The sequence below is a fragment of the Hippoglossus hippoglossus genome, chromosome 15 (genome assembly GCF_009819705.1).
Source record: "Hippoglossus hippoglossus isolate fHipHip1 chromosome 15, fHipHip1.pri, whole genome shotgun sequence".
In the NCBI taxonomy this organism is placed as follows: Eukaryota; Metazoa; Chordata; class Actinopteri; order Pleuronectiformes; family Pleuronectidae; genus Hippoglossus; species Hippoglossus hippoglossus.
The window spans coordinates 330,177-347,500 of record NC_047165.1 but is presented as its reverse complement, the minus strand read 5'-3'; the positions used below and the strand labels follow the sequence as shown (position 1 = coordinate 347,500).

The 17,324-nt window shown below is 44.9% G+C and overlaps 2 protein-coding genes and 2 long non-coding RNA genes across 8 annotated transcripts in view; 2 read left to right on the top strand and 2 right to left on the bottom strand.

The window, feature by feature from the left end:
* Positions 1-4,231, top strand: part of tspan14 (tetraspanin 14) — an 8,051-nt gene extending 3,820 nt beyond the window's left edge. The window contains exons 3-10 of one of the 2 annotated variants that reach the window (XR_004616229.1): positions 502-552; positions 638-784; positions 864-1,034; positions 1,132-1,257; positions 1,706-1,756; positions 1,833-1,946; positions 3,374-4,116; positions 4,189-4,231. Coding sequence is in view for 1 of the 2 variants with exons in the window: in XM_034608234.1 (XP_034464125.1) it covers positions 502-552; positions 638-784; positions 864-1,034; positions 1,132-1,257; positions 1,706-1,756; positions 1,833-1,946; positions 3,374-3,439 (726 nt within the window). In the remaining variant the exon portion in view is untranslated. The other variant, XM_034608234.1, reaches the window with a different exon arrangement.
* LOC117775256 lies at positions 3,793-4,674 on the bottom strand. The gene is made up of 2 exons (XR_004616230.1): positions 4,546-4,674; positions 3,793-4,496 (listed from the first exon to the last, which is right to left on the bottom strand). It is a non-coding gene; the product is annotated as an uncharacterized LOC117775256 (long non-coding RNA).
* A 757-nt stretch (positions 4,675-5,431) lies between these two features.
* The window catches only part of LOC117775253 (echinoderm microtubule-associated protein-like 4), a 29,332-nt gene continuing 17,439 nt past the window's right edge, over positions 5,432-17,324 (top strand). The window contains exons 1-3 of one of the 4 annotated variants that reach the window (XM_034608230.1): positions 5,432-5,747; positions 12,631-12,813; positions 13,352-13,472. In XM_034608230.1, coding sequence (XP_034464121.1) covers positions 5,723-5,747; positions 12,631-12,813; positions 13,352-13,472 — 329 coding nt within the window. In that variant the 5' untranslated portion in view covers positions 5,432-5,722. The remainder of the gene's footprint in view (positions 5,748-12,630; positions 12,814-13,351; positions 13,473-17,324) is intronic. The other 3 variants (XM_034608229.1, XM_034608232.1, XM_034608231.1) reach the window with 3 other exon arrangements.
* On the bottom strand, positions 14,007-15,397 carry LOC117775254. The gene is made up of 3 exons (XR_004616228.1): positions 15,323-15,397; positions 14,644-15,030; positions 14,007-14,401 (listed from the first exon to the last, which is right to left on the bottom strand). It is a non-coding gene; the product is annotated as an uncharacterized LOC117775254 (long non-coding RNA).

Sequence of the window (17,324 nt, the reverse complement as noted above, 5' to 3'; positions counted from 1 at the left end):
TGACGTGATTATACGTCAGCAGTCAAAGGTCACAGTGACCTTACACGAATGTGGAAAATAAAAAGATGTACTAATATGTAGATGGTAACTGCACTGGTTGGCTGTGGTTTGAGGAAGTGATGTCATGACTTCCTGTGTGGTTGAAGAGGAAGTGAGCTGTTATGAAACATCCTGAGCCTCAGATGTTTCCTCAGTTTTATATCAAATGATTTTGTCTCATTTTAGGGTTATTAAAATAAAACCGTTTTTTTTTTTTTTTACATATTTGTCGGAGTAAGTGTGGAGCTGCGGAGCTGACACACACACACACACACACACACACACACACACACACACACACACACACACACACACACACAGCAGAGACGAGGTAAATGGAAAGAACCAGAGCAGCACGGTGTCTGCTCACATACATGAACATCTGTACACATACGTGTGCTCATGTACTTTGATGCCAGTGTCGGATGCACCCGTCTAATTGCTGGTGTGTTTGTGTTGCAGCTGGCTGGAGTTGCCTTCATCGCGGTTGGTTTCTGGGCCTGGAGTGAGAAAGTGAATCAACACACACAGTCAGGAAGAACAATAAAAACCACATCAACATCTGTCTCCATCTTAATCTCTGAACATCTGTTCACAGGGCGTCCTCGTGGATCTCACCCAGGTGACCCGGCTTCATGGTTTTGATCCCGTGTGGTTGGTCCTGGTTGTCGGGGGAGTCACCTTCATCCTGGGCTTCGCTGGCTGTGTGGGAGCTCTAAGAGAAAACATCTGTCTACTTAAGTTTGTACGTTATACACATCTGTACGCTAAAAACGTCTGTACACTTCAGTTTGTTAAACGTCTTCTACATCTGTCATGGTCAGTTTTCAGGCGTGATCGGCTTCATATTCTTCCTCGAGCTGACGGCGGCGGTGCTGACGGTGGTTTTTCAGAGTCAGGTCAGAGATTGGATCAACGAATTCTTCCTGGCGAACGTCAAAGCGTACAGAGACGACATCGACCTGCAGAACCTGATTGACTCGTTGCAGAAAATGGTAACTCACCAAAGTTATTCTTTTTCACCTCAATAACAAAGATTCTGCTGCTTAAGCTTCTTGTCTCATCTGATTGATTAATTTTCTCTTTCAACAGAACCACTGCTGTGGAGCTCAGGAACCCAACGACTGGGAACTGAACGTTTACTTCAGCTGTAACGGAACTCATCGTAGCAGAGAGAAGTGTGGAGTTCCTTTCTCCTGCTGCGTCACAGATCCTGCTGTGAGTGGATTTCTGATCAATACTGATTTATACACATAACTGGTCGCCATGGTTGCATAACATCTTGTGGAATGTGGTCATACTTCCACTTAGGCCCAAATAAACTCCTCCTCACTTTATCTCATCTCAGATCTGGTCATTTCAAAGTGAAAATATATTTTTTCTAAATATTCTGACTAGAAGACTTAGAGTAGAGGTCAGAGTGAGTAGTTCTAATAGAATTATAATATAGTGCTGGTTTGTAGCACCCCCTTTGAAACCATATTTATTTGTATCTCTGATTTATTTAATCACAATAACACTGTTCTCAAGGGATTAAGGAAAAAGAACAAAAGATCCCTGATCCGAATTTGAATGAAATGAACCTATAACCCTCTGTTTGGATTCATGTTTCATGCTTCAGCAGTTTACAGACAAAGGTTCCTCCTGACGTTGTGTGTTTGTTCAGGATTCGGTGGTGAACACTCAGTGTGGTTACGACGTGAGGGACAAACCAGAGGTGAGGTTCTAACAGGAAACGTGACAACTTCATCAGAAGAACATGTTCTGTGGTGTAACGTTGTGTTCCTGTGCAGAGTGAGTGGAGTGATCACATCTTTACTAAAGGTTGTATCACAGCGCTGGAGGACTGGTTACCTGGAAACCTGTACACTGTGGCCATTGTCTTCATCGTTATCTCTCTGCTGCAGGTAACAACACAACTAATATACAACTAACCTGCAGCTAATCTACATTAATCTATAGTTAACGGATTTTTACATATTATCTACTACATTGGTTATTTTCAATTGTTTTCGTTTTTCCTTTGTGTGTGTGTGTGTGTGTGTGTGTGTTTTTGCCTGTGTGTGTGTTTTTGCCTGTGTGTGTGTTTTTGCCTGTGTGTCAGTGTGGCACACAATATATTTATGTATTGTGTTATATTCAGTAAACAGTCTGGACCTCTGTAGAAAACTGAGCAAGTGGGCGTGTTCATGAAAAAACAGATAAAATGAAATAAACAGACACACTCACCTGTCTGTCTGTCTGTCTCTCTGTCTGTCTGTCTGTCTCTCTGTCTGTCTCTCTGTCTGTCTGTCTGTCTGTCTGTCTGTCTGTCTGTCTGTCTCTCTGTCTGTCTGTCTGTCTGTCTGTCTGTCTCTCTGTCTGTCTGTCTGTCTGTCTGCCTGTCTGTCTGACCGCCTGTCTTTCTGTCTGACCACCTGTCTGTCTGTCTGACCACCTGTCTGTCTGTCTGTCTGTCTCTCTGTCTGACCACCTGTCTGTCTAACCACCTGCCTGTCTCTCTGTCTGTCTGTCTGTCTGTCTGCCTGTCTGTCTGACCGCCTGTCTTTCTGTCTGACCACCTGTCTGTCTGTCTGACCACCTGTCTGTCTGTCTGTCTGTCTCTCTGTCTGACCACCTGTCTGTCTAACCACCTGCCTGTCTATCTGTCTGACCGCCTGTCTGTCTGTCTTTCTGTCTGACCACCTGTCTGTCTGTCTGTCTGTCTGACCGCCTGCCTGTCTCTCTGTCTAACCACCTGTCTGTCTGTCTGTCTGTCTGACCGCCTGCCTGTCTCTCTGTCTAACCACCTGTCTGTCTGTCTGTCTGTCTGACCGCCTGTCTGTCTGTCTGTCTTTCTGTCTGACCACCTGTCTGTCTGTCTGACCGCCTGTCTGTCTGTCTGTCTGACCGCCTGTCTGTCTGTCTGTCTGACCGCCTGTCTGTCTGTCTGTCTGTCTGACCGCCTGTCTGTCTTTCTGTCTGACCGCCTGTCTGTCTGTCTGTCTGTCTGACCGCCTGTCTGTCTGTCTGACCGCCTGCCTGTCTGTCTGACCGCCTGTCTGTCTGTCTGTCTGACCGCCTGCCTGTCTCTCTGTCTAACCACCTGTCTGTCTGTCTGACCGCCTGTCTGTCTGTCTGTCTTTCTGTCTGACCACCTGTCTGTCTGTCTGACCGCCTGTCTGTCTGTCTGTCTGACCGCCTGCCTGTCTGTCTGACCGCCTGTCTGTCTGTCTGTCTGTCTGACCACCTGTCTGTCTGTCTGACCACCTGTCTGTCTGTCTGACCGCCTGTCTGTCTGTCTGTCTAACCACCTGTCTGTCTGTCTGACCGCCTGTCTGTCTGTCTGTTTCAGATGGTTGGGATCTACTTGGCCAGGACGTTAATCTCCGACATTGAAAAAGTCAAACTCACCTACTGAAGGCTCTGTTGATGTGGGCGGGGCCTACTCCATCAAGGGGGGGGGGGGGGGGGGGGGGCTTTACACTAGGTGTTAATGGACCCACTTTCTGGTGCCGCCCTCTTTTCTTCCCTCTTTTCTTCCTTCTTTTTCTTTTCTTTCGTCTTCAGCCTTTTTAATTGCCGCTGTGAACTGTCACCTGATTGGCTGTTCCGGTGCCTTATTCAGGAACTTGTCTGTTATTGGTGACGTCATCAGAAGCAGGCGAATACACTGAAACTTCAATATAAAAGCACACAGCTTATTGGTATTTTCAGGGTCAAGTGTTTCCTCTAAAGAACACAACAAAGAATTTTTGAATTGATTGATTTTTGAATTGATTGATTGTTGCAGTTCTCACTGAACATATGTAGTAAATACTGTATCAGTGTGTACTTCATACTCTATGTACTACATATATAAACGGTTTTATATAGTACATACTGTACTTAGTATATACAGCACATAGTATACAGTGTATATACAGTACAGTATATAGTAAACGCGGTATAGTATGTACAGTACAGTATAGTAGAGTACACACAGTATATACAGTACATAGTATATCAGTATGTAGTCGTCAGTAGAACTCCCAAACAAGATCGAATCAGTATGAATCAGAAATCATTCAATTCAAAGATTTAAATTAAAGGTGAAAGGTCACATGATCACATGTCTGATTAAATATAGAGATTGAAGAACTTTATTTACATTAAGTTCATGTGGACAAGCTTTGAATAAAATGTTTTGTTGAATAAAGTTTTCAGGATGTTTGATGTTTTCAGCTTTAATTCTTTCAACTGTTTTCTGTTTGTTTTCATGAGTCCGTGTTTAACCACAAGGGGACTTTTATTCTGAAGGGATTCTGTTTGTGTAAAGTACATTTCTACTTTTTTATATTTCTACAAAATAAAAGTTTGTTCTAAGTCTGTTCGAGTTGTTTGTTCATCATCAGATTATAAAATTCAATAAAACTTTTTTATACAGGACAAAATACCAACATACATGATCAGACTCCATGATAGAGAAACTGGAAGCTCTGTGTTTATATATTTTCTATACATTCACACCACATCTATGGGCAGCACTGTTTTCAGTATAGTGTCCAAGGACACTTCAGCATGATGGGAGAGACTGGGATCGAGCCGCCGACCTTCTGGTTACAGGACGACCGCTCTACCCCCTCAACTACAGCCATGTAGTGAAGCAACAGTTCTAAATCTTCAGGTCTCAGCTGCTTCTGTAAAACTTACTTTTATGTAATTTCCAGTACCTTTTTTACACTTTAAACTAATATATATGTATTTTAAATTTGGTCTTTTACTGGGATGAAGGATTTTAGCCACTGGTCCTTTGGATTTTAAATACAATCCCCACTGAACCCAGGGAGGAACCCAGGAGCCCCTGCTCCGGGAGGAACCCAGGAGCCCCTGCTCCGGGAGGAACCCAAGGGCCCCTGCTCCGGGAGGAACCCAAGGGCCCCTGCTCCGGGAGGAACCCAGGAGCCCCTGCTCCGGGAGGAACCCAGGGGCCCCTGCTCCGGGAGGAACCCAAGGGCCCCTGCTCCGGGAGGAACCCAGGGGCCCCTGCTCCGGGAGGAACCCAGGAGCCCCTGCTCCGGGAGGAACCCAAGGGCCCCTGCTCCGGGAGGAACCCAGGAGCCCCTGCTCCGGGAGGAACCCAGGGGCCCCTGCTCCGGGAGGAACCCAGGAGCCCCTGCTCCGGGAGGAACCCAGGGGCCCCTGCTCCGGGAGGAACCCAGGAGCCCCTGCTCCGGGAGGAACCCAAGGGCCCCTGCTCCGGGAGGAACCCAGGGGCCCCTGCTCCGGGAGGAACCCAGGGGCCCCTGCACCAGCGTCTGACAGTCGGAGGACTCATCCTGGCAGCTAACAGCAGTCAGGGACATGGAGGTCTGGGGGACCCTCCCAGGATCTGCCTCCTCACATTAGAGCAGCTCCCCCCCCCCTCTCACTCACCCAGGGGAAGCGCGCCGCCGCCAGAGGAGGCGGAGTCGGAAACGCGCAGCAGTGTCGGTCCGTCTTGTGCGCGGCTCCGCAGCTTGTGTGTCCGTCTCGTCGGTTCGATTCCCCGGGAGCTGCAGATAGTTCAGGCCGCAGAGAGCGGTGGATCTTGGGTGTTACGGACCCGGGCGACGCGGCGGGGACAGACCCGAACCTGCTGCAGTGGAAACCCCGCACGGAGGCCTGAAGTGTGCGCGGAGCCTCCCGCAGGCCTCCCGCACGGACTCCCGCTCTCTCCGGGAAAATGGACGGATTCACCGGCAGTTTGGGTGAGTCACGGCCGCCGCTCGCGCCCTCATGGCCCCGGGTCACCTGTCCGTGCAGCGGCGCGGAGGTGAGAGCCGCACGCGCCTCTGGCGGCTTTACACGTGTCACTGCATCAGAGACACTGCACCGCCCCTGCGGCGGATACTGGGCCACAAAAACAAGTGCTCCTCCTGAAGCTCTGCACAGACCTGGTTCAATGACTGATAGAGACCAATAGATACCAGTAGAGACCAGTGGATACCTGATAGAGACCAATAGATACCAGTAGAGACTAGTGGATACCTGATAGAGACCAGTAGATACCAGTAGAGACCAGTGGATACCTGATAGAGACCAATAGATACCAGTAGAGACTAGTGGATACCTGATAGAGACCAATAGATACCAGTAGAGACCAGTAGATACCTGATAGAGACCAATAGATACCAGTAGAGACTAGTGGATACCTGATAGAGACCAATAGATACCAGTAGAGACTAGTAGATACCTGATAGAGACCAATAGATACCAGTAGAGACTAGTGGATACCTGATAGAGACCAATAGATACCAGTAGAGACTAGTGGATACCTGATAGAGACCAATAGATACCAGTAGATACCTGATAGAGACCAATAGATACCAGTAGAGACTAGTGGATACCTGATAGAGACCAGTAGATACCAGTAGAGACCAGTGGATACCTGATAGAGACCAATAGATACCAGTAGAGACTAGTGGATACCTGATAGAGACCAATAGATACCAGTAGATACCTGATAGAGACCAATAGATACCAGTAGAGACTAGTGGATACCTGATAGAGACCAGTAGATACCAGTAGAGACCAGTGGATACCAGTAGAGACCAGTGGATACCTGATAGAGACCAATAGATACCAGTAGAGACTAGTGGATACCTGATAGAGACCAATAGATACCAGTAGATACCTGATAGAGACCAATAGATACCAGTAGAGACTAGTGGATACCTGATAGAGACCAATAGATACCAGTAGAGACCAGTGGATACCTGATAGAGACCAATAGATACCAGTAGAGACTAGTGGATACCTGATAGAGACCAATAGATACCAGTAGATACCTGATAGAGACCAATAGATACCAGTAGAGACTAGTGGATACCTGATAGAGACCAGTAGATACCAGTAGAGACCAGTGGATACCTGATAGAGACCAATAGATACCAGTAGAGACTAGTGGATACCTGATAGAGACCAATAGATACCAGTAGAGACTAGTGGATACCTGATAGAGACCAATAGATACCAGTAGAGACTAGTGGATACCTGATAGAGACCAATAGATACCAGTAGAGACTAGTGGATACCTGATAGAGACCAATAGATACCAGTAGAGACTAGTGGATACCTGATAGAGACCAATAGATACCTGATAGAGACCAATAGATACCAGTAGAGACTAGTGGATACCTGATAGAGACCAATAGATACCAGTAGAGACTAGTGGATACCTGATAGAGACCAATAGATACCAGTAGATACCTGATAGAGACCAATAGATACCAGTAGAGACTAGTGGATACCTGATAGAGACCAATAGATACCAGTAGAGACCAGTGGATACCTGATAGAGACCAATAGATACCAGTAGAGACTAGTGGATACCTGATAGAGACCAATAGATACCAGTAGATACCTGATAGAGACCAATAGATACCAGTAGAGACTAGTGGATACCTGATAGAGACCAGTAGATACCAGTAGAGACCAGTGGATACCTGATAGAGACCAATAGATACCAGTAGAGACTAGTGGATACCTGATAGAGACCAATAGATACCAGTAGAGACTAGTGGATACCTGATAGAGACCAATAGATACCAGTAGAGACTAGTGGATACCTGATAGAGACCAATAGATACCAGTAGAGACCAGTAGATACCTGATAGAGACCAATAGATACCAGTAGAGACTAGTGGATACCTGATAGAGACCAATAGATACCAGTAGAGACTAGTGGATACCTGATAGAGACCAATAGATACCTGATAGAGACCAATAGATACCAGTAGAGACTAGTGGATACCTGATAGAGACCAATAGATACCAGTAGAGACCAGTAGATACCTGATAGAGACCAATAGATACCAGTAGAGACTAGTGGATACCTGATAGAGACCAGTAGATACCAGTAGAGACCAGTGGATACCTGATAGAGACCAATAGATACCAGTAGAGACCAGTGGATACCTGATAGAGACCAATAGATACCAGTAGAGACCAATAGGTACCAGTAGAGACCAATAGATACCAGTAGAGACCAATAGATACCAGTAGAGACTAGTGGATACCTGATATAGACCAGTAGATACCAGTAGAGACCAGTGGATACCTGATAGAGACCAATAGATACCAGTAGAGACCAGTGGATACCTGATAGAGACCAATAGATACCAGTAGAGACTAGTGGATACCTGATAGAGACCAGTGGAGACCAGTGGAGACCAGTGGATACCTGATAGAGACCAATAGATACCAGTAGAGACCAATAGAGACCAGTGGATACCTGATAGAGACCAATAGATACCAGTAGAGACCAGTGGATACCTGATAGAGACCAATAGATACCAGTAGAGACCAGTGGATACCTGATAGAGACCAATAGATACCAGTAGAGACCAATAGATACCAGTAGAGACCAATAGAGACCAGTGGATACCTGATAGAGACCAATAGATACCAGTAGAGACCAGTGGATACCTGATAGAGACCAATAGATACCAGTAGAGACCAATAGATACCAGTGGAGACCGATAGATACCAGTGGATACCTGATAGAGACCAGTGGATACCTGATAGAGACCAGTGGATACCTGATAGAGACCAATAGATACCAGTAGAGACCAGTGGATACCTGATAGAGACCAATAGATACCAGTAGAGACTAGTGGATACCTGATAGAGACCAGTAGAGACCAGTGGAGACCAGTGGATACCTGATAGAGACCAATAGATACCAGTAGAGACCAATAGATACCAGTAGAGACCAGTGGATACCTGATAGAGACCAATAGATACCAGTAGAGACCAGTGGATACCTGATAGAGACCAATAGATACCAGTAGAGACCAATAGATACCAGTAGAGACCAGTGGATACCTGATAGAGACCAATAGATACCAGTAGAGACCAATAAAGACCTGATAGAGACCAGTAGATACCAGTGGATACCTGATAGAGACCAGTAGATACCAGTAGAGACCAGTGGATACCTGATAGAGACCAGTGGATACCTGATAGAGACCAGTAGAGACCAGTGGATACCTGATAGACCAGTGGATACCTGATAGAGACCAGTGGATACCTGATAGAGACCAGTAGAGACCAGTGGATACCTGATAGACCAGTGGATACCTGATAGAGAGCAATAGATACCAGTAGAGACCAGTGGATACCTGATAGAGACCAGTGGATACCTGATAGAGACCAGTAGAGACCTGATAGAGACCAATAGATACCAGTAGAGACCAGTGGATACCTGATAGAGACCAGTGGATACCAGTAGAGACCAGTGGATACCTGATAGAGACCAATAGATACCAGTAGAGACCAATAGATACCAGTAGAGACCAGTGGATACCTGATAGAGACCAATAGATACCAGTAGAGACCAGTGGATACCTGATAGAGACCAATAGATACCAGTAGAGACCAGTGGATACCTGATAGAGACCAATAGATACCAGTAGAGACCAATAAAGACCTGATAGAGACCAGTAGATACCAGTAGAGACCAGTGGATACCTGATAGAGACCAGTGGATACCTGATAGAGACCAGTAGATACCAGTAGAGACCAGTGGATACCTGATAGAGACCAGTGGATACCTGATAGAGACCAGTAGATACCAGTAGAGACCAGTGGATACCTGATAGAGACCAGTAGATACCAGTAGAGACCAGTGGATACCTGATAGAGACCAGTGGATACCTGATAGAGACCAGTAGATACCTGATAGAGACCAATAGATACCAGTAGAGACCAGTGGATACCTGATAGAGACCAGTAGATACCTGATAGACACCAATAGATACCAGATAGACACCAATAGATACCAGTAGAGACCAGTGGATACCTGATAGAGACCAGTAGATACCAATAGATACCAGTAGAGACCAGTGGATACCTGATAGAGACCAGTGGATACCTGATAGAGACCAATAGAGACCTGTAGAGACCAGTGGATACCTGATAGAGACCAGTAGATACCAGTAGAGACCAGTGGATACCTGATAGAGACCAGTGGATACCTGATAGAGACCAGTGGATACCTGATAGAGACCAGTAGATACCAGTAGAGACCAGTGGATACCTGATAGAGACCAGTAGATACCAGTAGAGACCAGTGGATACCTGATAGAGACCAGTGGATACCTGATAGAGACCAGTAGATACCTGATAGAGACCAATAGATACCAGTAGAGACCAGTGGATACCTGATAGAGACCAGTAGATACCTGATAGACACCAATAGATACCAGATAGACACCAATAGATACCAGTAGAGACCAGTGGATACCTGATAGAGACCAGTAGATACCAATAGATACCAGTAGAGACCAGTGGATACCTGATAGAGACCAGTGGATACCTGATAGAGACCAATAGAGACCTGTAGAGACCAGTGGATACCTGATAGAGACCAATGGATACCAGTAGAGACCAGTGGATACCAGTAGAGACCAGTGGATACCTGATAGAGACCAGTAGAGACCTGATAGAGACCAATAGAGACCTGTAGAGACCAGTGGATACCTGATAGAGACCAGTAGAGACCAGTGGATACCTGATAGAGACCAGTAGAGACCTGATAGAGACCAATAGATACCAGTAGAGACCAGTGGATACCTGATAGAGACCAATGGATACCAGTAGAGACCAGTGGATACCAGTAGAGACCAGTGGATACCTGATAGAGACCAGTGGATACCTGATAGAGACCAATAGATACCAGTAGAGACAAGTGGATACCTGATAGAGACCAGTGGATACCAGTAGAGACCAGTGGATACCTGATAGAGACCAGTGGATACCTGATAGAGACCAATAGATACCAGTAGAGACAAGTGGATACCTGATAGAGACCAGTAGAGACCTGATAGAGACCAGTAGAGACCAATAGATACCAGTGGATACCTGATAGAGACCAGTGGATACCTGATAGAGACCAGTAGAGACCAGTGGATACCTGATAGAGACCAGTAGATACCAGTAGAGACCAATAGATACCAGTAGAGACCAGTGGATACCTGATAGAGACCAGTGGATACCTGATAGAGACCAGTAGATACCTGATAGAGACCAATAGATACCAGTAGAGACCAGTGGATACCTGATAGAGACCAATAGATACCAGTAGAGACCAGTGGATACCTGATAGAGACCAATGGATACCAGTAGAGACCAGTGGATACCAGTAGAGACCAGTGGATACCTGATAGAGACCAGTGGATACATGATAGAGACCAGTAGATACCAGTAGAGACCAGTGGATACCTGATAGAGACCAATGGATACCTGATAGAGACCAATAGATACCAGTAGAGACAAGTGGATACCTGATAGAGACCAGTAGATACCAGTAGAGACAAGTGGATACCTGATAGAGACCAGTAGATACCAGTAGAGACAAGTGGATACCTGATAGAGACCAGTAGAGACCTGATAGAGACCAGTAGAGACCAATAGAGACCAGTGGATACCTGATAGAGACCAGTGGATACCTGATAGAGACCAGTAGAGACCAGTGGATACCTGATAGAGACCAGTAGAGACCTGATAGAGACCAATAGATACCAGTAGAGACAAGTGGATACCTGATAGAGACCAGTAGAGACCAATACATACCAGTGGATACCTGATAGAGACCAGTAGAGACCTGATAGAGACCAATAGATACCAGTGGATACCTGATAGAGACCAGTGGATACCTGATAGAGACCAGTAGAGACCTGATAGAGACCAATAGAGACCAATAGAGACCAGTGGATACCTGATAGAGACCAGTAGAGACCAGTGGATACCTGATAGAGACCAGTAGAGACCTGATAGAGACCAGTAGAGACCTGATAGAGACCAGTAGATACCTGATAGAGACCAGTGGATACCTGATAGAGACCAGTAGAGACCTGATAGAGACCTGAGAGGGACCTGAGAGGGACCTGATAGAGACCAGTAGATACCAGTAGAGACCAGTGGATACCTGATAGAGGCCAGTAGAGACCTGATAGAGACCAGTAGAGACCTGATAGAGACCTGCAGACACCTGTAGAGAGCAGTGGATACCTGATAGAGACCAGTAGAGACCTGATAGAGACCAGTAGAGACCTGATAGAGACCAGTAGAGACCTGTAGAGAGCAGTGGAGAGATGTGGAGACCAGTAGAGACCTGAGAGGGACCTGATAGAGACCAGTGGAATCCAGTATTCTGTTCTATTCTAAAGATACAAACACTGAATCACACAGAACCTCTGACACATACACACATAGACACTCACTCACTGACACACACACAGCCTGATGCTGCATTCAAACCACGTCTGTCCACAAACACACCTGAACACACGTCACATGACCATGGTTTACACTGCTCATGTGATGTAAACAGGAAGTAGATTGTCTCCTCTGCAGTTGGTTGCTTAGTTACAGAAAAGTCAGAGCGGGGATTTCTTTTCTTGGAGCGACGACAAAGTGTTGTTTGTGTGTTTGTATCTGTAGGTGACGTGTAATCAGATTACCTCTCTGTCTATGCAGATGACAGTGTAATCAGATTACCTCTCTGTCTATGCAGATGACAGTGTAATCAGATTACCTCTCTGTCTCTGCAGATGACAGTGTAATCAGATTACCTCTCTGTCTCTGCAGATGACAGTATGTCTGGAGCGAGTGTCTCAGATGTCAACGATCGTCTCTCGGCTCTGGAGCTTCGTGTTCAGCAGCAGGAAGACGAGCTGACGGTCATGAAAGCCGCTCTCGCCGACGTCCTTCGTCGCCTTGCGGCGTCTGAAGACTCTGCAACGCCTGTGACCAAAAAACAAGGAGGAAAAGGTGATGTGTGTTTGAAATGTTTGTGGATTTATCCTGAAGTTTTATTAGACTAATGATTGATGAAATCTACAACTGACTGATCTGATTGGCTCTAATGAGTTTAACCTCTGACCTCATCAGCTGTTTTGTTTTATTCTCCGTCTGCACAAAGTTTAAATGTCATCAATCAATAAAAAGAAAATGTTTATTTTGGATCATTGATTTAATAAAAAACAAAATAGAATCGATATCAACAATATCTAAAAAGTGTTTTAAGTTTCTAAACATATTGATCAGTTTCCCCTGTGATAACATGATGAAATATATTGATCATTAGGCACATGACTCAGTCATGACTCCTCAGTTTAATGGGTTTAATTTTTTATTTAAACTCGCAGATGAAAGTGATTTTGATTCAATCTAGTTTTTAGTTCAGACACAAACTTCACTGATGATCAGTTTGACCATTAGAAATGTAAAACCTGACGTTTCTGTTTCGACTCTGTTAAATGAAGCCAGGGCTCAGTCAGTGTAATAAGTAGCCTGCTGTCCCCACCAGGTGGAGCTGTACTGCGGGAAGCCTACTCCATGTCCTGTATCACTAACGGAGGGACATCTGGACGAAAGAGAGACTCTACATCTGTTACCAGGAAAGAGACGGTGTCATCTGCTGCCAAAAGGTAAAAACTGATGATGTCATGTTTCATTCTGTTTAGTTTCAGACTGTAAATAGTAGTGCAGTGTGTTTGCACTTGTTTTAACTTTCGCTGAACGTTTGAGTGAACAAAAGAAAAACATGGTTTTGTTTTTAAGTCACGTGATTTAACGTTTATTACAGTTTGTTTGTTTTAAAATCTTTTGCTGATTTAACTTCAAAGCGGACCTTAACATGGAGCTAACATGACCCTTACTCAACCCTTACATGACCTTAACATGACTGTAAAGTGACCTTAACATGGAGCTAACATGACCCTTACATGACCTTAACATGACCGTAAAGTGACCTTAACATGGACCTAACATGACCCTTACTCAACCCTGACATGACCTTAACATGACCGTAAAGTGACCTTAACATGGACCTAACATGACTCTGACATGACCTTAACATGACCGTAAAGTGACCTTAACATGGACCTAACATGACCCTTACATGACCTTAACATGACTGTAAAGTGACCTTAACATGGAGCTAACATGACCCTTACATGACCTTAACATGACCGTAAAGTGACCTTAACATGGACCTAACATGACCCTTACTCAACCCTGACATGACCTTAACATGACCGTAAAGTGACCTTAACATGGACCTAACATGACTCTGAAATGACCTTAACATGACCGTAAAGTGACCTTAACATGGACCTAACATGACCCTGACATGACCTTAACATGACCCTAAAGTGACCTTAACATGGACCTAACATGACTCTGACATGACCTTAACATGACCGTAAAGTGACCTTAACATGGAGCTAACATGACCCTGACATGACCTTAACATGGACCTAACATGACCCTTACATGACCTTAACATGACCGTAAAGTGACCTTAACATGGACCTAACATGACTCTGACATGACCTTAACATGACCGTAAAGTGACCTTAACATGGAGCTAACATGACCCTTACTCAACCCTGACATGACCTTAACATGACCGTAAAGTGACCTTAACATGGAGCTAACATGACCCTTACTCAACCCTGACATGACCTTAACATGACCGTAAAGTGACCTTAACATGGAGCTAACATGACCCTTACTCAACCCTGACATGACCTTAACATGACCGTAAAGTGACCTTAACATGGAGCTAACATGACCCTGACACGACCATAACATGACCTTAACGTGAACCTAACATGACACTGACATGACCCACAGTAGAATTCAGTAGAACCCACTTGAATACAGGAAAATCCAATAGAACAAGTAGAAACTGTTGAAAACAATAGAACCCAGTAGAACCTTGTAGAAACAATAGAACCCAGTAGAACCTTGTAGAAACAATAGAACCCAGTAGAAATAGTAGAAACTGAACACAATTGAAGTGAAACAATAGGTCTTTGTAGAAACAGTAGAACTCAGTACATCCCAGGAATGTACTTTAGAAACCAGTAGAACTTAGTAGTACCCAGTTGTGTACAGTATAACCCAGTTTAAACCAGTAGACCCAAGTAGAACCCAGTATATACCAGTAGACTCCAATATAACCCAGTATATACCAGTAGACTCCAGTGTAAACCAGTAGACTCCAGTGTAAACCCAGTAAACTACAGTAGTACCGAGTATAACCCAGTAGAACCCAGTATAAACCAGTATAACACTGTTTAAACCAGTAGACTCCAATAGAACCCAGTATATACCAGTAGACTCCAGTGTAAACCAGTAGACTCCAGTAAAACCCAGTAAACTACAGTAGTACAGAGGATACACCAGTAGAACCAAGTAGACTACAGTAGAACCCAGTATAAACCAGTATACTCCAGTATAACACTGTTGAACCCAGTATAAACCAGTAGACTCCAGTAGACTCAGTAGAACCAATTAGAACCATGTATAAACCAGTTGACTCCATTAGACTCCAATAGAACCCAGTACACTACAGTAGAACCCAGTATAAACCAGTTGACTCCATTAGACTCCAATAGAACTTAGTAAACTACAGTAGAACCCATTAAACTACAGTATAAACCAGTAGACTCCATTAGATCCCAGTAGACTCCAGTAGAACCCAGTATAAAACAGTAGAACCCAGTAAACTACAGTATAATCCAGTAGACTCCAGTAAACTCCAGTAGAACCCAGTATAAAACAGTAGAACCCAGTAAACTACAGTAGAACCCAGTATAAGCCAGTAGAACCCAGTGAACTCCAGTATAACCCAGTTTAAACCAGTAGAACCCAGTAAACTCCAGTAGAACCCAGTTTAAACCGGTAGAACCCAGTAAAGTACAGTAGAACCCAGTATAAACCAGTAGAACCCATTAAACTACATTAGAACCCAGTATAAACCAGTAGACTCCATTAGATCCCAGTAGACTCCAGTAGAACCCAGTATAAAACAGTAGAACCCAGTAAACTACAGTATAAGCCAGTAAACTCCAGTAGAACCCAGTATAAAACAGTAGAACCCAGTAAACTACAGTAGAACCCAGTATAAGCCAGTAGACTCCAGTAGAACCCAGTGAACTCCAGTAGAACCCAGTTTAAACCAGTAGAACCCAGTGAACTCCAGTAGAACCCAGTTTAAACCAGTAGAACCCACTTAACTCCAGTAGGACCCAGTTTAAACCAGTAGAACCCAGTAGACTCCAGTAGAACCCAGTATAAAACAGTAGAACCCAGTAAACTACAGTATAAGCCAGTAAACTCCAGTAGAACCCAGTATAAAACAGTAGAACCCAGTAAACTACAGTAGAACCCAGTATAAGCCAGTAGACTCCAGTAGAACCCAGTGAACTCCAGTAGAACCCAGTTTAAACCAGTAGAACCCAGTGAACTCCAGTAGAACCCAGTTTAAACCAGTAGAACCCACTTAACTCCAGTAGGACCCAGTTTAAACCAGTAGAACCCAGTGAACTCCAGTAGAACCCAGTTTAAACCGGTAGAACCCACTTAACTCCAGTAGGACCCAGTTTAAACCAGTAGAACCCAGTGAACTCCAGTAGAACCCAGTTTAAACCAGTAGAACCCACTTAACTCCAGTAGGACCCAGTTTAAACCGGTAGAACCCACTTAACTCCAGTAGGACCCAGTTTAAACCAGTAGAACCCAGTGAACTCCAGTAGAACCCAGTTTAAACCAGTAGAACCCAGTGAACTCCAGTAGAACCCAGTTTAAACCAGTAGAACCCACTTAACTCCAGTAGGACCCAGTTTAAACCAGTAGAACCCAGTGAACTCCAGTAGAACCCAGTTTAAACCAGTAGAACCCACTTAACTCCAGTAGAACCCAGTATAAAACAGTAGAACCCAGTATAAGCCAGTAGACTCCAGTAGAACCCAGTGAACTCCAGTAGAACCCAGTTTAAACCAGTAGAACCCAGTGAACTCCAGTAGAACCCAGTTTAAACCAGTAGAACCCACTTAACTCCAGTAGGACCCAGTTTAAACCAGTAGAACCCAGTAAAGTACAGTAGCACCCAGTATAAACCAGTAGAACCCACTTAACTCCAGTAGGACCCAGTTTAAACCAGTAGAACCCAGTGAACTCCAGTAGAACCCAGTTTAAACCAGTAGAACCCACTTAACTCCAGTAGGACCCAGTTTAAACCAGTAGAACCCAGTGAACTCCAGTAGAACCCAGTTTAAACCAGTAGAACCCACTTAACTCCAGTAGGACCCAGTTTAAACCAGTAGAACCCAGTAAAGTACAGTAGCACCCAGTATAAACCAGTAGAACCCACTTAACTCCAGTAGGACCCAGTTTAAACCAGTAGAACCCAGTGAACTCCAGTAGGACCCAGTTTAAACCAGTAGAACCCAGTGAACTCCAGTAGGACCCAGTTTAAACCAGTAGAACCC